Raw genomic sequence first — 22,029 nt, forward strand, 5'->3', positions numbered from 1 at the left:
AGCCTGAGCTGCCTGTGGGGAGGTGGTGGCCAGTTTGGGGGCATGGAGCAGGAAAGGTGCAGGAGCCAGGACTTTGAGGGGCATGTGGAGGGCTGGGGGTGAGCTCTGGGGGCCCTGTTGCCCCATCATGGGGAGGTGCTGAGTGCTGGGGGCCCTGCTGCCCCATCCCACCTGGTCAGCTCTCCTCCTGGAGCAGGAAGGCAGCCACAGCCAGTGTGCAGAGGAGCGAGTGGGGCTGCGTCCCAGCAAAACCTGACTTACAAAGCAGGTTGGCGTCCAGGTGTGGCCCATGGGCTGCAGTTTGCTGACCCTGCTCTAGCCCCTTCATGTAATTGGCAGTTGACTTGTTGTTTAGGGGGAGGGGAGGGCAGGGTGGGAAGGGCCCAGGTGTACTGAGTGGCCCAAGAAGCCCTTCCTGTGTGAATGTTGATGAGGCCTCAGGGAGGACAAGGGGCCCTGAGCAGGAGTTGGCAATGGTAGAGCCAGTGCTTGATGGGGCGCAGGTGTGCGAGGGGGCAGGCAGGGCGAGGGGAGGGAGGGTCCCGAGGCGAAGTCCTGGGCGGGGTGGGGGTGCACAGGACCGCAGGAACATCCCGGGAAGCCTTGGGGGACAGCATTCCTGTGTGGGGTTGGGGGTTGTGGACGGTTCCTGGGAGGGGCCTGCAGGACAGGGAAGCGGAGGCAGCAGGAGAGCAGCCCCGCCTGCAGGTCGGGAGCCCTGGGCAGGTGGGCGGGCAGGTGGGCTGGCGTGGGGGGGCTTCGGCTGTTCCGGCTTACGGCTGATGGCGCTGGTGGAGCGGGGAGCGCTGGGAAGCTCGGCTCTAAGGTCAGGGGTCGGGCGGCCTCCCTGGGGCTGTTGCGAGCAGGACCAGGAGCAGCTCCGAGGGCCGGGCCGGTTGGCCCGGGTGCGCTGCCCCCCGGCCCGCGGTTGGCTCGCGCTCTGGCTGCCCGCACGTGCAGTGACTTCCATCGGGTTCGGTCTGGTTCCGTCTGCCTTGAGGCTTTCACTGTTCCGGGGTGTCTCTTGGTTCTTCTCAGCCTTTGCTCCCTTGACCCAAATTAGCAGCTATCAAAACCAGCGAGGATCGGGGGTTAGGGGCACTGACCAACACAGTCGGAAACCCCCACGGGCTGTTGCCTCCCGCAAACCTTTCTGAAAGGCGGTTGCCGACCTCACTGGTAACCGCCGGCTGACGCGTTCCGTGTCCCTCGGATCGGGTCCTGTGCGCTGTGTTCCTTGACGAAAACCGTAGCTCGGGGACGTGCTCCGAAAGTCGGAAGGCAGAGCACATGGGCTCACAGTCCTGGCCCGGAAAACCGCGTCTGAGAACCGGGTGCTGCTCGAGGCTCAGCGGCTGCTTTCCCCGGCGCCGGGGCTCATCCCAGGCCGCGTCCGCGCCCCTGACCCCCGCCTGGGCGCTTCCAGAGGCCCCTCAGGGTGCCTTGGTTTGCATCACTCTACCCGCGGCTTCACCTGTTGGTGAAGGAAGTTGGTCAGCGTTTTGTTAAAGGCAGCTTAGCTCCGTCCTGGGGACCCCTGATGGGGAGCTCTGGTCCCCACCGCCTGGCCCTGGGAGCAGGGTAAGGACGCCCAGGAGGCCGAGGGGCGGCACCACCAGTTGGCCGCTCCAGGTAATTATGGCATTTTCTGTTCCTCAAGTGAGTAGATTACAAAGAGGACCTATTGGAGGATTAAATCCCAAGAATGGGGACAGATTTTGGAAGATGTTTTGTCTTAGAAAACGGATGCCCCGTTGTGCTTTAAAAAGAACCAACGTCTTTCCCGTGGACTTTCTTATTTGCTTGAAAACCTTTCTCGTAGGTGCTTGGGAGGATGGACAAGGCCTGCAAGATGAGATACAAGACGATGGACAGCCCTTTGGGGAAGATCGAGATCTCCGGCTGTGCGCAGGGTCTGCATGAGATAAGGCTGCACGACAGGAAGACCCCGGACCCCGGGTGAGTCCCTTGGGTCCCTCCCGCCATGTGGCATTTGTTCAGAGCAGCAAAGCAGTGGCGTTTGCCGCTAGTCCCGCCGTGGGTCACGGGCTAACCCGTAGCCACAGGCTGGCTGTCCTCTCCCAGCATCTGTGCTGTGGACCGAGCACCCTCCACGTGCACTTAACCCTGGGAGCCTAACCTGGAGCTCGTGGCTCCGGGACGTCTGGTCAACACACGCTGACAGAGCAGTGGGTTGACTCTGCATGAGCCTTGAGTATTTTGATTCTTCAACAAATGTGGGAATCTCTCTGGAAACGTTGGTGGCAGGGAGATGCTTACCTGGTCTTGGTGCGTCTAAATCAGGACCGGCCTTCATCGTCCAAGGTCCGCCGGGTGAGTTTTATACCGAAGTCTTGGAGTTGCTGAATCGGGAGCCCCCCGGCCCCTGAGAGCTGTGGTCCAGGAAGGGTGGGAGGAGCCCTCCTAGCATGACGTTAGCGCTTGCCTTTCTAGCAGGACACATGTTTCTCTTTTGAAAGATCTCCACCATATTTTCTCTTAATTGTGAAAACATAAAAAATGTAAAGCACTCCTTAATGTTTGTTCTGAGATGTGACATTTCCTCCATTCATTGATTGTGAGTTGTTGTATTAAAATTGCAGTTCTCATTATTTCTGACAGAAGGGGGGGAGGACCCACCCACTCCTGCTCAGTGTTTGTCCTAACTGGCTAATCAACACAATGCCATAGAACGTTAGATAAAGAAAATACATAGAAACATAAAAATTGATTTTAATGGACCCCTGTCAGAGACCACCATAATGAGCACATGCACGGTAATAAATACCCGGTTTCGCCTCTAGTGTCGAGATTTTTTTCCTGTAGAGCCGCATGTTACAATCAATAGTTTTTTTTTTTTTTTTTGAGGCCAAAAAAATAAGTGAACCTTTTGAACTGTACAAATACACTCTCTCTTTCTATGAAAACCATCTGGCCATGGTGTTCAGAAAATCACAGACACCAAATAATTCGTAGGGAATGGCATTTTGTCTCTCACGTATTCACTTGCACAATAAATCACAAATTTTGTTGAGTTTTTCTGCGTTAAGGAAAAAAAAAAAACTCCTTAAAGGGAATTTGGGGAAGAAAATAAAACCTTGGCATCTAGTTAGTTGCCCGTTGCAGATGAGGAGAATTATAACAAAGATGAGTCTTAATTTTGAGTTTCTGCTTTCTGAATCCAGAGGAGGTGCCGCTGTGAAGTGCTCCTCCGATGGCCTCAGGAAGAGGCAGCTGATGTCTCTCGTGAAGACGCTCGCCTCGATCAGCCGTGGAGGCTGGCTCCCGTGGCTGCCTCCGGCTTTGCTCTGCGTCTCCAGGCTGAGGCCCTCGTCCTGGTGCTTTGGGCCAGCCTCTGGGGTGCGAGTGGCCGTGCTACCTTCCCAGGCAGAGAAGAAAGGAAGGAGGCGCCCACCTCCCTTTCTAGAAGGAGCTTCTAACATTCCCCTTCTCGTGTGGCCATGCCCGGCTGGGAAGCGTAGGACGTGGTCATGCGTTGGCCAAAATTAGGGACTGTGTGTAGCAGAAGTGGGGAATGACTTTTTTTTGGGGGGGGGGGAGCAATCAGCAGTCTGACACCTGTTACCTTTGTCATGGGACATTTGAACATTCCAGAATAACAAGCATTCTGTGTGAAAACTCAGAATTAACAATTCTTATTTTGTCACTTAAAAAAAATTGAGGTGAACATTACATAGTAAACAGTTCTGGGAATTTTGAGAAACGTGTACAGCCAAAGGGCTGCCAACCTAAACCAAGATCTAGGACGCTCCAAACCAGCCGTTCCCTTGCGTTCCACTAGTGTCAGATCCTCTAACATCCACTGTTGCCATTTCTGTCTTGGTCAACTTTGCTGTTTGTTCTTGAGCTTTATATACGTGAAGTTTTACGATCTACTCTTTTGTACTGGATTCTTTTACTCAACGGTATGTTGAGGGTCCCCCACATTCTCTGTGTTAATCAGTGGATCCCCCTTCATGGTGAGGAGTCCTTTATGGATGCTCCGTGGTTCATCAAGTGTCCTGTCGACGGACATTTGTATTGTCCCAACTCTTGGCTGCTAGGGGTAAGACTGAAATTTTCGTTCAAGCCTCCTTGGATACGTTTTTTTGCTTCTCTGGAGTCCACTCCTAGCTGGGGAATTGCTGGATTACATGTCAAACATTTGTTTAACCTGAAACGCCGCCAAAACTTTTCCCAAAGTTGAACCATTTTATGTTTATTTCCATTAGAAATATAGGCATTTCAGTTGCTCCGCCCTCTCACTTGGTGGTACTTTTTAAAAATTTTAGCCATTCTAGTGGGTATGAAATGTTCTTATTGTTAAAATCCCGGTGACTTGCTCTAATCACCTTATTGACCACAGCTGTGTTTTCCTCGCGGGTCTGAATGAATCTTCTGCCCGTTGTTAATGGGCATCTTGTTTGTGGTTTGGTTACGGGTCCTTCCTCAGATACACGTGTTATCCTGTGTATTTCGTAGTTGCATGCTTGTGTGTATTCTAGTATCCTCCTGTAAAAAGTTCCTAATTTTGAGGAATTACAACTTAATGGTTTTTCTTAGCATTTTTCTTGTCCTTAAGATTTGTCTACTGTAACTTCAATATTTTCCTATAGATTCTTCTAAAACTTGATAATTTTAGCTTTTGTGTTTAGGTATGACCCATCTTGAATCACCTTATTGTGAAGTACTCAGTTTTTCTCTATAGTTTTCTTATTTGGGAGGAGGAGGAAAAAATTTCTCCATCTAATCCCCTCAGTACATTTGTCACGTCAACTGACTGTACATGTGTGGGTCCCGTGTGTCTGGATATTCTTTTTTTTTAATTTTTTAATTTATTTTTATTTTTATTTTTGTGTGTGTGTGTGTGGATGTTCTGTGCAGCTCAAGTGACCTCTTCATCTGTTCTATGCCAGAAACACGTGGACTTTATGATAAGTCTTGAATTAAGGTAACAGGTCTTCTAACTTGATTTTGCTTTTCCTAAAGATTGTTGTGGCTTCAGCATCTTTTTTAACTTTCCATATTAAAGAATCAAGGTGTTCAGCATTGATTGGGATTTTGGTTGGGAATTTATTGAATCTGTGTACCATTTTTGGGGCAGTGGAGCACTTTAAAAACCTTCCAATTTGGGGCACCTGGGTGGCTCAGCGGTTGAGCATCTGCCTTCAGGGCGTGATCCGAGGGTCCTGGGATTGAGTCCCACATCGGCTTCCCCGCGGGGAGCCTACTTCTCCCTCTGCTTGTGTCTCTGCCTTTCTCAATGTGTCTCTTGAATGAATAAATAAAATATTTAAAAAAACAAACCCAAACCTTCCAATTTATGAATATGGTTTATCTCCATTCGTTCAGCTTGTCTTTTTTTCAGTATTCTAGTTTCCAGCATAGAGATTTTGTAGGTCTTTTGTAAATCTGATTTCCAGATATTTTGGTATTCTGAATTAGTTTAAAACTGTTTTTTATTTGCTGCTGTTACGTAACTGTTGACTTTCGGTATGTTGATCTTCTGTCCTCTTACTGAATTCTTAGTTGTAGGAATTGTTTTTGCAGATTCCTTAGGATTTTTGCCATAGAGAATTGGGTCTGTGACTCAAAACAGCTCTGCTCTCATCTTTATACCTCTTATTTCTGTCCTGGTGCCGGTTGGAACCTCCAGGGTGGGGAGTGAACGTCGTGACAATAGACCACCTTCCCTTGTTCCGGTTATGGGGAGGGGGGCTTCATGTCCCGAGTCAGCATGCTGCCACCAGAGACTGCCAGTCCTCAGTCTTGTGGATTTTGTCAAATGGTTTTTGTATGATGGGTCAACATCATCCTGGTTTTGTTTTGTTTTAAACATTTAGTGAAACTAGTCTTGAGATACTGGACTGCACCTACCATAGAATTCGTGATATCTCCGCCTACCCCATTTCACCCCTCCCCCCCAGTACTGCCTTAAATTTGCTGTTTTGTTTAAGACTTAATGTATTTACGTTCACGAGGGATGTTAGTCTGTAATCTTTGCGTGTGGTACATTTGTCAGGCTTTGGCATTCAGGGCAGTGTCTCAGCATGAAGCGGGTTTGGAAGGGTTCCCTTGCTCTGAGAGGGTCAGGTGTGGGGTTAGTAGGACTTCTTCCTCCGGTTGGGGATGAATTCACCTCCAGTGCCCTCCAGGTCTGGTGTTCCTCCTACAGAAAGACTTCTGATTAGGATTCTTTGGTCTAACGGAATTAGATGCTGCCCTTGCCAGCCCTGAGGGGAGCTCCCCCCACCCCCGGCGTGGCTTTCTGCAGGGTGGAGCCCTGTGTGCCCCGGAGGCCATGCCGTCCAGCTCTGCTCGGGGGCAGTGGCCAAGGGGGTTTTGAGCAGAGCGTCCTGCTGTTCTCCCCATCCTCCTTGAGTGCTTGTGAGTCCTCTATCTCCTGCAGGCAGGCTTCAGAAGTTGGCCCTCAAGTCGCTCTGCAGCGAGATCGCATTTCTGTACAAAGTAGGATTCCTGTTCCCCACATCAGTGACCTGTCTGTATGGCTTCGTACAGTGATCGCGGATTGCTTTTTTGTCTAGGTTGCATTACTCCCCTTTCCTTTCCTAAAAATACTTGCATGCAGAATGTCTGTTCAGGAAGGAGTATAATCTCAACTGTGTAACTTCCTGCCAATATCAAGTTTCCATTAACAGCTGTCCTGTTCGAGAGTAATTGGTTTGCTTTTGCAAGAATTTGGCTGATGCCCCCCCCTCCACCCCATCTTCATGTGGCTACAGGCTTTGACCCCGTTATTCCCTGCAACGTCTAAACTCTGAGAAGAGCTGTAGAACAGATTTGTTTTTCTAATGTTATTTGGGGCCTCGTGCGGCTTCCTATAAAGTTGATTCCACTGTTTTACTTGAATGGCCTGTACGGCCCTGGCCCACGCGTGCTGAGGGAGTGATGGTAGGGCGCTTGGGGGCGGGATGCTGGAGCTGCACATACCTGGTCTTTCACCAACCAAAGAATCACCTTCGTGTTTAATTTTTTTCCCATGTAAATATTTTTGGAAAAAATACAGGAATGCAATATTGAAAAGCTTATATAGTCCAAACTGAGCGATTGTAAAAATGTTTTGTATTTTGAAAATGTAACGCGTGCAGGCTGTTTTCTGCTTTCGAGGACTCTGTGTGTGGCAGCAGCAGAAGTGGGTTGTCTGTGGTGTTGCTGGCATCCTGTCCCCACTGGCTCTGGTAGGAGCGTGTAGCCCAGTTAGACCTGACCCTACTTCAGGGATGTGGATGGCTGGGTGTGGACGAGGCCTCCGTCACTATGTTCACAGAGGAAGGCCTGGCCCTCTGGGGCGTCAGAAGGTGACCGCAGGGTCTCTGTCTAGGAGGGGGCATCACCCCACTGGGTGCTGGGTTAGTTTTGGCTCCATGAAAGCGTGGAGGTAAGATGCCTTTGAGGCCTTCCAGAAGAGAGGTCAGACTTGTGAAGTCACGTGTGTCCTCTGTTCAGTGGCTAGTGATGGGCTTCTGTGTAGATTTGCTACCTTGTTTTTGTGTGTGTTTTAAGTGGCCTGTTTGGGAACTGGGATCCCAACACCAGCTCGTGCCTACTGTGCTCCCACCTGGTGATCTGCCTGCCCGGTGGCCCGACGCTCGTGCTGAGGTAGTTGTGGGAGTCTGCACGTCCTGAGAACCTTCCCAGGAAGGGACTGGGAAGTCTTGTTGGTGCCTTCTTGGAATCTTTCAAGGAAGAGGAGAAGCTCTCCTGAGGATGCACCCTCGGAGACAGAACCCCCCCCCCACCCCCACCCCCCACCCCCGCCAAGGCCCACTGCGTAGGCCTTCCACGTGTGGCACATCCAGCCATCTCCCTGCTCTTTTTTGCTGCTTTGAACTCGTGATCTGTGTTGTCTGTGCTTAAAAAAAAAATTATTTTGTTGTACAGAGTGCTCCTTGAGGAGGCCTCTTGAGTCAAATAAGCAGGTTTCTGTGAAGGTTGGTTTCTACCAACCTCTCTTTGGCTTCATAAAAAGTGTCTTTTTCCTGAGCAGGTGCTTGAATGCTCTGGTGCATGTGCAGTGCCTCGTTCTTGCCCCCATGTGACTCTTTGGCTCCAGATCTGGGGCCTGTCCTGGCCGGAGAACCTCCCCCACTGATTTCTGGCGTTGGGAGGACAGTCTGTAGCGCGTGGGGATGGGCTATCGGTACACCTGGTGCACAGATTCCGTTCACGGTGCAGCATCCTTCACACCCGAGACCCTGGTTGTCCTGTCATGTTCTCGGCTGAAAAGCCCAGACTGGAAGCCAGGGTGGTTCTTCTCCCTGCGATTTCCATGCTGGGAGGGCCCGGGTCCTCCAGAGTCGTCAGCGCAGCCACTGAGGTCACAACTGTGGATGTCCGTCAGGTAGTGACAGGCCACGGCGTGCCTTCCAGGAGAGCCAGGGTGTGGGGACGGTGGCGGAGTGACAGACCGTGGCCCTTGGTGCAGGGCCTCCTGGGCTCACAGCATAGGTTCCCTTTGTGGCTTTGTGACCCCGCGGGGAGCTGGTGGAGAAGCCTCTTCTCTGATGGCTGTTGGCTGCCACACCACGGGTCCCTACTGCACAACCACAAAAATGTGCCACCCTGTTTTGTGAAGTTGTGTGGCTTCTGACCTAGAAGAAAGAAAAGCAGTGTGTGGCTTCAGGAGTTTTGTCTTTTTTTTTTTTTTTTTTTTTGCCTCATTTCTGCAAGAGCCTGTTTCACAGTTTCAGTCCTTCCTGGGTCGGGGCAGAGGGCAGAAGCAGGCAGGCTGTTGGCAATGCTTAAGCAGGCATCCCTGGGATTTAGAATCTCTGTCCTGGACCCGTCTAAGAGCGACTTAAGTTTTATTCCTGTCAATTTTGAGTCTTGCGGGGAGACAGAAAGGGCTAAGACTTGCACGCCTGTGTCCGTGAGTGAGAAGCAAGCCGGCTTGTTTAATTTTAAGCCTACCAGGATCCCCCTGGAAGGAAGAAAACAACAGTTGAATGACAGTTACAAATACATGGGTTCAAAATATGAACCAAACTGTCACAGTAAAGGATTTGCTTTGGAAGCTTCCAACGTTGGGACTGGAGGCACACGTTCCAGTAAAGGCAGGAGGTTGGCTCACTTCGGAGGAAGGCGGGTGTTTCCCTCCGCGGCCTGTTAAAAATCCCTCCATCTTCTGCCCTGGATGGTAGCCTGCCTCCAGGGCCGCGGCTGCTTTCCCGGAGAAGCTGCGCTCCTGTCCGCCCTGCACCACAGAAGGCCACTCCCCTGTCCCTGAGGAGCGCACCTGGCAGCTGGTGCGTGGGGCCCGTGTGCGGTCTGATGGGGAGGGCCGTGCCCTTGGTGAGCGTGGGTGCTGGGGGCTGTGGCCAGTGCCAAGGTTTGCTTGAACCTTAGCGGGGAGGTCCCTTTCTGACCCCAGGCCTTGGGTTCTCCCAGACTGAGCAGCTGCTCTCACCCAGAGGAGGGGCCCACTGAGGCCCATGGGGTCAGAATGGTGCTCTGGCGTCGGCCCACCCAGGATTGTGGCCTCGTGGGTGTGTTTCTGATGGAGCAGGGCATGCATGGTCACTGCTCCGGGAGGACAGGCCTGGACATAGCGGGCCCCCGAGTCACTTGGCCAGCCTACGGGCCTCCTTCCCTGCCTCTCCATCCGCAGCCATCCCCCTCTCCTTCTGGTTAGCCCTGGCCTGGACCAGCAGCTCACAGGCTTGCTCATGCTGGGAGGAAGGTGCTCCAGTAAAGTCCTGGAAGGAAGACACGGGGTTCATGACCACACTGTAGCCTCTCGACGGCCGCTTGCATGTGCCTCTGGAGCTGTCCTCTAGGACACGTTGAGGATGCCGGGAGTGGCATCGGGTGAGTGGGGCCTTCGGACCGGCCAGTGAGCACAGCTGCTGCCTCAGTCGGCCCTGGGTCCTGCTGCGGGAAGGTGGGGTGCAGGGTGTCAGGAGAGGACTTGGGAGCACCATACCCCACCTCAGCCGGCACCGCCACAGCTGCAGGAACTGCCTGCCTTGCTTCCCCTCCTCTGAACAGTCCAGCGGCCAGAACCTTCCTGATCAGGGTTCGCAATCCCGAACTGCAGCGTCCGTGCTGGGTGCCTGAATGAGCACCTCTGAGACCCTGAGGTTCTGCTTTACTTTGCAAGTTCAGCTCCACGGTTACTGCTGTGGTGGATAAAACCACAGTGACCTGTCCAGACGACTGTGCTCGGGAGGACATGTGCTCTCGACGCTGGTCTGAGGAGGCTGTGCCCACCGGCAGGGCCCAGACCTGAGGCTATGCAGGAGCACTGCTGGCTGAGCCCCGGCTGCTTGTGTGCCCTCCCTCCTCTCCAGCGTCGTGCCTCAGGCCTGCCTCCCTTTTCTATGAACACACAACTTTGACATCGAAGGTCTTTGGCCTCTATTTTTATATTTTGCCTTTGGATTTTGCTTTATGGAATTTTTATTGTTAGTATGTCTTTAATACTTTCTGATATTTAAACCACGTGAGACTGAATGATTCTCAACTTTTGTTTTCAAAGTGTTCATGCCTTTTAAGCTGTGAACTCTCAAAATATACTTGGTTTGTTAAATTTATTTCCTTTAAATTGTATCAGTAATTAGATCAGCTCCTTGATATTAATGTACAGGACAGCTCTTGTATGCTGATCACTTCAGAATTTCAATCGAGTTAAAGGTTAAATGAGTTTAATTTTTGAATTGAACTGAAGCATTGTCTTGTGTCAGATTCATCCAGAATTTTTATTTCCAGTTTCAGTATCAACTGATGGAAGTAGATCTTTTTCTGATAATCCTAAATTTATTTGACGTTCTTAAGTTAGTCACTTATTCACACATTCTCAGAACCGGGGCGACACAGAAGCCAGTGGGACAACCCACCTGTATGGAGCCCAAGCCCAGCATGACACAGGCCTGGGGTTCTGTGTCCCTCGACAGGGGTGGGCATGAGCACCTGAGACTATCGAAGTGGTCAGGACAACGGTGACGTGGGCCTGGGGCCCTGGTGGTATAGTGGAGCAGGACCATGCAAGCTAGGATGGTCTTTAGAAGCATCTATTTGGCTGTAGAACCAACCGGTCGGGCTCCCCATCTGACGGGGTGGGATGTAGGAACATGGCGGAATGATGATGCTGGAGGTTGGACCTAGTTGGGTTTCGTGTTGAAATTGTTTTGGGGCATTTGTCCCCTCAGTATCAGACTCGGGCGATGGGGGACAAGTTTTCTTCAGGCTGCAAAATGCACGGTCCTTGGCGCCTTGGTCTTCTGAGACTGATGTGCAGCACCTAACTCTTCTTCAGCTTTGACTTTTGGAAAGGCCAGCTCAGTGTGGCTCACGACCCGTCTGAGGCAGAAACGACTCCCTCCAAGAATGAATCCCAACAGTGTGGCTGTCCCGTGACTCTGTGGTCGGGGGGGGGGGGGACACAGAACCCCCATGGAGTGGCCTTCATGGCAACCGTCCCATGTTCTAAATCAGTCCTTGGGGGCCTTGTATTGGGGCTGGAGAGGGAGTGGGGAGCGTGGGCAGGAGGGAGGGCACGGCTTCCCCAGAAATGCAGTTCATCTCCTCTGAGACTTCTCTGTGCTCTTCTGTTGGGGAAATCGCTTCCATTTCCTTCCAGATGAGGCCGCGCTGTAGTGGCAGCTCCAGGGCTGTTGAAGGAAGAGCTCCAGCTGTCTCTGCAGAGTCCTGTGTCCTGCTTTCACCCGGTCTGTGCTGATTGCCTTAAGCTGCTTACCCACGTCTTTGAGCAGGTTTTCTCTAGTGTTTGCTGAGAGCCCCGGATATGCAGCGTTTCCTGGCCACGCCCGTCTTGGCCCTTCCCTCAGTCTGACCTGTGCACCTACATTTACACGGATCCTCCTTTATGTCAAAGGGCTTGTACGCTGTGAGGCCCAGCTGCAGATCCGGTGACCTGGGGGAACCTGGTCCTTCTGGGTTGGCGTGGAGTTTTTGGGGTTTGCTGGCAGAATGGACATGTGTACTGGGGGCCTGGAGTTTTCTTGGGGTGATGGATCAGGATGGAATCCGTGGTGTTATTCTTAAAGCTGTTCTTCTTCTAGAAAGCTTGGCTCCCTGACCTCCCGGGCGAGCACAGCGAAACTTGTAGAAGGTGCTCTCCTCGCGGCTCCCTTCACGGCTCCGACACGGGGGTGTTGAGCACTTTGGAAGGCTCCAGATGGTGCAGCTCTGAGCATTCTCCTTCTGGAGGGGTCTTCAGAGGCCGATGGGTCAGGTGGGGCTGGCGCACAGCTGGGCTGAGGACCCCGCATGGGGAGGCGACAGGTCTTGTTCTGGGGTAGGGTGTCAGGCGCTGTGGTCCCCGCGGACTGTTGGGGCACAGCCACCGGGCCAGGGCTTTGCGTGTGGAGAACGTGCACATTCCAGCCAGTTTTCTGTTCAGCAAAAAGTGGAATATAAAGTCTAGAAGGATGCAGTTACGAGGAAAAATGTTTTTAAAACTTAACCCACTAACTGTTGGAAAATAAAAGCTTTCCAGTGGGTTGACTTTTTTTTTTTTTTAAACATTGTCCATTTTTGAAGCAGAAAAATGTCCTTGTGGATTGTCTGCTCCTGTGGGGGTGTGTGTGTGCACCCACGTATGTATGAGTGGAGTCTAGAGGTTTCTGTTCTGCTTTAACAATGCTTCCTCTGAAAGTATGCCTAGAAGTAGGGGGAAGTTGCTCTTTTGAATTATTAGATACCTCAGGTCGTCTCCCGCAAATAGTTTTTTCTTTCCTAAAAATCCTCTGGAAAAAAACATCTAGCTTTCTGATCTTTATTTCATCCAGTTTGAGGCTCTGTTAGGAAGAGTGATTGTATAACTGAGCACTGCTTTTATTAAAAAGAACTGGGCCACTTATTTCCTTCAAAGTTCCTGGTGTGTTTAAATCTTCTCTAGGTAAACAACTTTTATTGAAAATAATATTTTGAGACTGACACCTTTCTCAGCACAAGTGGTGTTGGCAGCCTGCTGTCGTCTGCTGGTCCTGCCTGCAGCCCGGGTCTCAGGGCGACTCTCAGGCGCCTGTGGGGCATGTGCGAGCTGGGGGTGGGCAGGTGGGGCTAGGACGGGGGAGAGGTGCCAGGCTCCCCCCCACACCCCTTTTCTTGATGCTCAGGAAGTGGTGGGTGAAGATGGGGACCCAGCATGCACGCGGTGCAGGGACAAGAGGACGAGCCTGGCGCGGGCTGCCGTGGCATGCTTTCCAGGTAATGCCATAACTGGATGAGGGTCTGTGGACCGCCAAGCACATTGCTGCGCCTCACGTTGCTATGACGGGTCTGTTTTCAAAAAGGAGGAAACCATAGCTGGTTGACTTCTCTGTTAGGATTCATTTGTTAAATTGGCAAAACATGTTGAAGAAATGAGTGTGTTTTTGTGACTTCCGTGTGCGGACATCTGCACGTGGTGGCGCCCGCACGTCTTGTTAACTTCTCCTGCAGCCTTTCTTCCCTCCATCAGGCCGGCTCCCGGGTCCCGCTTTAACGGGGTAACTCCTTATGGGGGTACCTTGTTTTTTTTGCATCTGAGTTTTCAAGAGCTTTCTAGGGTTTTATTGCCTGAAGATTGATATATGCTGTAGACTTCCTGCCAACTGTAGAGTGCTTTCTAGCAGAAACGGACTTTATAGTTGTGTTCTTAGCCCTCGTATCCGAAGGCCGAAGATACCTCGAGTTCCTGAATCTAAAACAGAAGCAGTAATATTCTCTGAAGGCAGGTCCCCTTCTGCATCTATTATTATGAAACCCTTAAAGTTACTTCAGCACAAGACGTGTTAATAGTTTGACTTTTTCACTTCTTGACAAATGAGGTCTAAGGAAATTAGTTTGCTTGCATGAAAAGTCATGTGTTTGCGAACTTGGGCTGTTTTGCTGGTTAAGCAGTCTAGAGATGATAACTTTTTTGTCAAAGTGTGGCTTTGGTGTTGTGTTAAAAAGACTCACGGCCGCTGCCAGAAGCCCCTAGGAGAGGTCCGTTTTGAAGGACGGCCGCTCACTTCAGCCTAAGGCGCTGTGGGGATCGTTGGAATTGACAGAACTAAAATATGTATGATCTTCTTTTTAAAATCTGTTTTCAGTTTATTTCCCTGGTACGGAGCAGCAGAGGTATAAACTAGAGAGAAATGGTCGTCGTTTTGTCCAGATGCTAAGCAGTGCCGGGCCGGGGCTGGCTTCCGTGGATGGCTCCCCTGGGGGACCTCGGGGTCCTGGGTCCTAGCTGGAAAGCGCAGCAAGCCCCCTTTGTGGAACTAGCCCCTAGTCAGTACTGTTTCAACCCAAATATGTCCTTTCGTGGTAAGATGTAAGATGTGCCACCGGAACCACTTCCTGGGTGTCTAGTTCAGTGGCATTAAGTACATCTGCATTGTTCTGTGACCCAATCCAGTTCCAGAAAGGTGCTCCTCTTCCCAGACTGGCTCTCTCTGCCTAAGTTTACCCTGAGCTCAGGCCCTGGCAGCCACTGTCCTGCCTCCTATCTTTACACCTTTTAGTGCCCAGTGGTGTGGGCTCCCCCAAGCCGAGAACCATGTGTCTGGAGACCCTGTGCCCCCACAGGTGTCTGATGCAGCTGCCTGGGTGTGGGTGGCAGGTGGGCCGCAGGGCTGACTCTGGCTGGTCGGTGGCGGCAGGTAGTGCGCGGGCGCTGGGCCTTCCTCCCTGTCGGGCAGGGGCGCCGCGGAGCCAGTGTGGCTGTGTTTGCTGGACTCTGAAGAAGTGTATGGTTTTCTGCAACTACGGGCGAGTATTGATTAAAAACAGGACTCTAGTCCACAGAAGCCATGCGAGTGGGGGGGGAGGGAAAGCGAAGGAAGGCCCCGCTGTACAATGAGGGTTGAAAGGGTGCTGGGCCGGGTGTCCAGTGTTTGTCCCGTCAGCATCCTCTTTGATACCCTGGACTCTTGCAGAGAAAGTGGAGGCAGGTGACCGGGTAGGGGTGGGAGAGCACGTGAGGGGCACCGGTGGCTGGCTGGCTGCAGCCCAGAGGGAAGGTTCTGGGGCCCCCGCTCCTGTTGCTTCGGGAGCCCCCGTGCTGGCAGTTCTAGGTGGCTCTGGCCTGCACTTGAACCTTTTGGCTTTTGCATAGTTTCAAGGGCCGTTGTTGCACAGACTTTAAACCTCCGAATTTCTGCGGTCTTCTGACCTGTGACTGACGCTTCTCTTTCCTCTCCGTCTTTAATGGGCCAATATTGGGTTCAGCGATCAAAAACCGAAGTATCAGATTAGCACCAGAAAACCAGAAGGCTGGTGTATCTGATGAGCTTTAGAGGAGACGGTGGGAGCTCCGCTCAGCCCGCCGGGGGGCTCAGCCCGTGCTGCTCCCGCGAGAGCGAGCCCCTCACCTGGCGAGCGTGCCTTCTGTCTGTCTGTCTGTCCGTCTGTCCTGCAGAAGATCTGCGCCCTGAATCCCAGGGGCTCATGTGGCGGCGTGTGCTTGGACCCTGGCACTTTATCGAAGTGGTGGCTCCAGGTCTGTCGGTGGGGCAGCCACTAGTTTTACGGCATGAAGCTGGAATAAGAAGGGACGAGGGGCAGCTCCTGTTGGGTCAAAAAGTAGCGAATTGTCTTAAGCGCCCCCTCAGCGGGTCAGCTCGTCAGGAGAGCAAGGCCAGCGTGTGAGCAGGGGCGCCACGGATCCATCCTCCTGGGCCGTGCCTGCGGGCAGGACCCCCCAACCCCGATACCCGAGGACCAGCGGGCTCCCCCGGCCAGGAGCGGGCCTCGGCCCTGTGCTGCCGGCTGCGGCGTGGGCCTCCCTGCCGCCCTCGCGGACCTCGGCTCCGGGGCGGGTGATGCCGCAGTGATGCCGGGAGCCCTCGGCGTGGCCCGTGTCCCCTTGGCGTGCTGTCCTGGCCTCGCTGGTGCGGGGGGAGCGGGCACCCGTCGGAGGCACCGGCCGGCCCGCGACCCCTGGCGCTCATGGGTGAGCGTGAGCAGCCCGCTGCTGACGTCCACGGAAGGACGCCGAGTGGACACACGAACCGCGAGACCTGCCGTCTTTCCCAGAAAATTATTCTTTCAGCTTTTCCGCACGTATGTAACCTTTTAGCATTTTCCTCTAGCTTTTTCATTAATGTATGTAAAAATATTAAAAGCCGTTGTATATTACATTAAAAAGTATGTCAGCTGCTCTGCTTTTTTCTATTTATTAAAACTTTTCAAGCAGTAAAAACATTTTACTTGTTAATGAGGGAAAGTGGGAAAATTAATGACATAGAGCTCGGATCCACCAAGATGTCTCCTCCTAACCATGCGCAGCCGGCGCGCTCCCCACCGCACGCAGTTTAATTTCCGTGACAGGGTTCAGTAAGCAAATGCAAATAGACTTAATGATTTGCATCAGTAGATCATTTCTCAGTTTAATATCCTCTGATATTTTGGGTCAAGGACTCTTTCTTTGGGAGGCTGGTACAATTTCTTGAGCTAAAATTATTAATATTAGCAATAATACATTATATCCAAGTGAATGGAGATAAATGTAGCCTTTTCACAAAGTCAGATTTGCACGTTTCTCTGTTGGCCGTGGTTAAAGGAAGCTACGTAATGAAGTGGACCGACAGACAGCTGGGTGGTGCTGGTTGCAGTGGGTGCTTGGGGGCCCAGCACCGAGCACTAGGCGTCCTGCTCACCCCGATGGGGCCGCTGGCAGTCCCACGGGAGCACAGGGCACATTTCTGTCCAGCCCATTCAGCAAACGCTCGTTGAGCTTTTCGGAGTGGAGCCTGCAGTAGCTTGGTGCTAGAATGCTATGACATGACCTGCCCTCAAGGAACTTTGTCGGGGGAGACTGTCGTGAAGAACCACACGTGTGGCACAGAGTGAGAACAGGTGCAGAAGGCACAAAAGAAAGAATGGGGGAGCTCAGTGACCAGAGCATTCGGGAGGGTTCACGGGGCAGGCCGTGGATCTCCTGGTTTGTCCACATCGAGGGCCTCCCCCTGTCCTCCCTGCCTCCCCTGAGGCTGAAGGCCAGGTGCGGGCTCACCCAGCCTCGCTCTGTGGAGGTCGTGCTGGAGGTCTGCTGCCCACTGGCTTGCTCCTGGGAAAGACCATTGTTTCCCAGGGCAGGGAGTGAGGCTGGGGCTGAAAGGCCATGAGAATGGTGGCAGCGGCTGGGTCCTGGATGGATGGCCCTGCCACCCACTGGCCTCTCTGCACACCTGTGACCTGACACGTGTGCATGGCCGTGTGCCGCTGCCATAAGCCGCCTGCAAGTGAAGAGCTCACGATGTGTTCGTCTGTGAAATCTCTGCTCAGCAAACGGTATGCAGTAGAATTCTTCACAGGTTTTCATCCGTGTTCAAAGTCCATTCTGTATTTTGCTTCTTAGCTCTAACCTTCCGTCTTGAGCATTTTTTTAATTCATCTTTTTAAGGTCTCTCAGTTGCATTCTCTTCTAAAGTCTGTGAGGGACGGCTTTGCTGTAATCCTGACTGCTGCTGCTCGGGTGCTCGGTTTGCCGTGACTGGGCCTCCGCGCCTGCCCTCACGGAGCCTCCTTGTGAGCCAGGTGAACACTTCTTTAACGTAAAGTGCGTTTTCTGGTCCTTGCCTCACAAAGCTACTGCAGCATTGTTTCTGATCCCTTGTGGGATCACCGCACCCCTGGAACAGACGAGCCTTCGCTCTTTAGGATGAGAAAGTACCAGCTCCGACCTCTGGCCCTACCATCCGCCCTGGGGTCCCTTGAACCCCAGCTCAGCCCAGTCCTTGGAGAGAGGACTTTCAGGGCTGCTTCCAGGCCAAGCTTGGAGAGGACCCCTCCTCTAGCTCCTCCAGCTTTGGATGTGCTCTGTGCTAGATCTGCCCGCACTTAGAACTACTGCCTCCTGGCTGTGTCTTCTAGCGGCTGAGTTCCTGGAGGGCCCGGACCTCGTCTGTCCTGGTTCTTGACTCCAGATTCCCCCCTACTCCACACGTGGGGCACTTTAGTCCCCTTTTTCTGAAGCTGGGCTGAAGGAAGGGGTCGGGGGTTGCAATATCCATGTTCTGCATAAGGAGTATTATCATTATAGAGGTTGGAGATGAAGAAAGCATGCAGTTCGGGGGTTTATTTTAGCCAGCCACCAGGATCATGGTTACTGACTCGCAGGTTTGTCACTCGCTTGGGTTTCCCTAAGGCAAGCAGAGAACCATGAGGGACGAGGGAAGCCTGTGTGGTCAGCTGGAACTTCTCAGAGTGGGCATCCTGTGGGAGCCGCTTCTGCAGAGGCCGTAATCAACTGTTGAGTTGTTGGTTTGCAAGCGTTCTTTTGTTTTCTTAAATATAGGCAGAAGCCACATTTTGTGCCAATTCTGCCTTAGATTGTGAGGAGCATGCAGGATTTTGTCACTATGCCGATCTTCTACCAAGACACCTTGTGTAAGATCAAGCAGCATCTTCCTGCTGTTTCTGGTCTCCATGAGCGTGCTCCTTGGGGCTCGAATTGCATCCTCCGCTCCCCCCCCCCCCCCCATTCATGTGTTGAAGCCCTAACCACAGAGCTCGAGCTTGATGGTATTTGGAGATGGGGCCGGTAAGGAGGCGCTTCGGTTAAACTGTGCTCATTGGGTTGGGGGGGAGGGGCTTTGTTCATTGTGCTTGGCATCCTTATGAGATTAGATGCAAACACAGGGAAGACCCTGTGAGGACGCAGGGAGCAGGCCAGCTGTGGAGAGAAACCGCAGAAGGAACCTGGCCCCTCGGGTGCCTCCATCTTCGTCTCCTGGCCCCTCCCGTCATAGTCCCATTGGTTTGGGCAGCCCTAGAAGCTCATATGGCACTTCTTGATGACAGCTGTGTCCCTGATCGTGCAGATAACTTCACATTGCTGTGGAAATGTGATGGAGAGCGGCAGACCTCCCTGGCCAGGTACTTCCCTGAACCCAGCACCGCTGGCAGAGTCGGAATGGGTAAGGTGGAGCCTCGGGACACAGCGAGTTCTGGGAGGATGATCAAAATGGTTTTCTCGGGCAGCCCGGGTGGCTCAGTGGTTTAGTGCCTGCCTTCAGCCCAGGGCGTGATCCTGGAGACAGGAGATCGAGTCCTGCATCGGGCTCCTTGCATGGAGCCTGCTTCTCCCTCTGCCTATGTCTCTGCCTCTCTCTGTGTGTGTGTGTCTCATGAATAAATAAATAAAATCTTTTTTTTTTTATTTTTTTATTTTTTTAAAAACTTTTCTCCACAGTGGAAAAGCAAAGATCAGGAAGGCATCTATTTTTTATTTATTTTTTATTTTATTTTATTTTTTTTTTACTAGCACAGATTGAGAGGCAGGTGCAGAGACTTCTGACAAGCCCCCTGCCCCCGCACATGCAGTCTCCCCCGTGAACACTGACTGGTACCTTTGTGGCAGTCGATGAACCCACAGTGACACGTCATCCTTGCCCAAAGTGCATGGTTTATATCACGGTTCGTTCTTGGTGAAGGGATCTATTTTTTAAATCAGATTCAGCCGTGAATTTGAAAAGCTGGCTCTGGTGAGTAATATTTGTCCTGAATCGTGTTTACCTTTCCCACATAATATTTCTGTGCCTTTGTGTCAGTGAGACCGGCTTTCCCCCCAGTTCCATGGACTGGACTCGGAAAGTGTGAATCAGCCCTTTCTTGAATGGAGCCCAATGACGTCTTGTGTCGTGAGCTTCTGCAAAACGTGTGAATGACTGTGCTTCCTTTTCACACCTGTTGTTGTTTCCTGGCCTCGGTCACCTGTTGTGTCTCTGCTGCCTCGGTCGTCCCCGTTCCTGTTACTCTGTGGTCCCTGGAGCCGAGGGCGGTACCATTCCTCCATTTCCCCTGCTCCAGATGCAGCAGCACCTTTCCCACTTCATGATCAGAAATGGCTCTAATGAGCGAGCCGGTGGCAAGGACTTGGAGGTGCCGTCAGGTGCAGAATGCACGCTTCGTACCCTCTTAGGGGAGCGTCTTATCCCCCAGGCTCCTTGGTGAAGCTTCTGGGGCTTTCTCTGGGACATCCTCTCACCTTTCCCTAAAGGTGTAGCTTGTCTTGGGTCTCTGTGTGAATGCCTGGGTCGTCAGGTCAAATTTTGATAGTATCTTTAGGATCTTTAACATTATTTGAACGTTTATGTTGCTGCATCTATTTCTTCTGTGGTAGAAATCAGTTGCAATTTGCCTTTGATACTGTCCTGTATCCTTGAGAACCGCACATAAACGAACTCACTAATGAGCTCAGTAAATGTTAAATAATTAGGTAATTGGTGTTTCCAACGGAGATTATGCAGAAGTCTTTGGATTTTTATATAGGTGTTTACAAAGTATTTTAGTGATAAGTGGAGAAGTTGGCTATGGTTTTTGTTTTTTGTTTTTTGATGGATTTAGGAGTTCATTATTTTTTCCCAATTACAATAATAAGATCTAAGCCCCTGTACCTTGAAAATCCTATGACACATTTGCAGGTGTGAATTTTACCAGACTTGAAGAGTGAAGGATGCTTGGGTTTATTCTCAACTGTTTAGAACAGAAGTAAATTACACCTAATCAGAAAGCTCTTACAATATTAATCTACAGATATAAAATCGCGTTTGGCGGCACCTGGGGGGCTCAGTCAATGAAGTGTCTGCCTTTGGCCCAGGTCATGATCCTGGAGTCCTGGGATTGAGCCCCCCCCCCCGGGGCTCCCTGCTCTGTGGGGGAGCCTGCTTCTCCCTCTCCCTCCGCTTCTCACCCCACTCCTGTTCTCTCTCTCTCTCAAAATCTTTTTTAAATATCGCATTTGGAGATAGATTGGTATAGTTAACTCTAGTTAACTGTGAAACAAAGAATGTTCTCTCCTAGATGTACGCCCCCCCTCCCCCCATGCTGGAAGATGCTCTTGACTTTCCCTTTGTACCTGTTCCACGCAGGGGCTTCCCCTTTCGCCCGGGATCGAGCCTGGGGGTGGCGGGGTCTTCAGGATGCAGGCTTTGGGAGTCGTTGTAAAATGGGAAGCTTGTGCACTGTTGATAAATGGCCAAATATAAATGCATGACACCTTGACTAACAGGCTGTGATGGAATTGAAGGTGGTCTTTTCTAGGAAATCCTTACTGAAATACTGTCCATTTTGGGCAAATGTAATAGTACACCAAGCCCTCTGAGCTTGCTGAGGACATTATAGAATGCAAATGGGAGGTTTGTGGGTGGTTTTCCTTCCTGGATGTGTTACCTCTGCAGAAGTGAAGATCATCAATATTTCATGGCCTTTCCCCAGGATTTTTGTGTCCTCTGCATCGTAAGGCGTGTGGCCCTGATCCTCCGTCGGCTTTGTCTTCCCGGCGCCCTTGACCCCGCTGCCCGGGGTGGGGGCTGGGGGCGCGCCGCTTTCATCCGCGGTCTCTGATTTCCCGCTCTCCTCTTTAACTGGAAGCTGCAGCGTCCCCTCTCCTTACTCTCCTTTCTGAGATTGGAAATTGTGTCACAGTTCTGTCGCACCGTCGTGGACCCTGTGCGCAAATCTCCCGTGACTGCCACCCTGCGCTGCGCCCGCCGAGCGCCACTCCCCGCGCCTCCGCTCTACAGCTGGTTTTACAGTCCTCGTTTTTGTTCTCTGTGAAGACAGTGGATTTGGAGTCTCGCACAAAGTGTGTCAGATCATTTTTGCTGTTTCTTTCCTCCCTTCCGCTCTCTCGTACCTTCCCACTTCGGTCTCGGATGCCCGTCTGCTGAGCTCCGTGCTCGACGTGGTCCTGCCTGTTCTGCTCGGGCCGCGGGCCCTCCTGGCCTGCCCCGTGACGGGGGCATTGGGGTTCAGACGAGCAGTGTTGGGCCTTCTAGGGGTTTTTGTACTGCGGCGGGGCGATCCCCTAGCTCTCCGAGAATACTCGACTTACCAGGGTACGGGGACCACGTGCGGGCATCGTCTTTTACCCTCCGGTATTACCCTGCTGCTTTCTCGAAATCTCCAGCCCTCCTTATGTGAACGACGTCCTTGATAACGGGATAACGGGGATGAATAAAATCCTCTGGCCTATTGCGTGGGCCTTGACTACATATTTACCTGTATACTGTATTGCCAATATTTATTCAGAATGACTTTTCTCAAATATTTAATAAGAATTAATAATTGAAT

General features: G+C 51.9%; 1 protein-coding gene across 2 annotated transcripts in view; it reads left to right on the top strand.

Annotated features, from left to right (window-relative positions):
- MGMT (O-6-methylguanine-DNA methyltransferase) overlaps positions 1 to 22,029 on the top strand; it is a 280,956-nt gene that overhangs the window by 55,983 nt on the left and 202,944 nt on the right. For both annotated transcript variants that reach the window (XM_072740418.1, XM_072740417.1), the window contains exon 2: positions 1,823 to 1,959. In XM_072740418.1, coding sequence (XP_072596519.1) covers positions 1,835 to 1,959 — 125 coding nt within the window. In that variant the 5' untranslated portion in view covers positions 1,823 to 1,834. The remainder of the gene's footprint in view (positions 1 to 1,822; positions 1,960 to 22,029) is intronic.

Source organism: Vulpes vulpes, chromosome 15 (assembly GCF_048418805.1).
Source record: "Vulpes vulpes isolate BD-2025 chromosome 15, VulVul3, whole genome shotgun sequence".
Lineage (NCBI taxonomy): Eukaryota > Metazoa > Chordata > Mammalia > Carnivora > Canidae > Vulpes > Vulpes vulpes.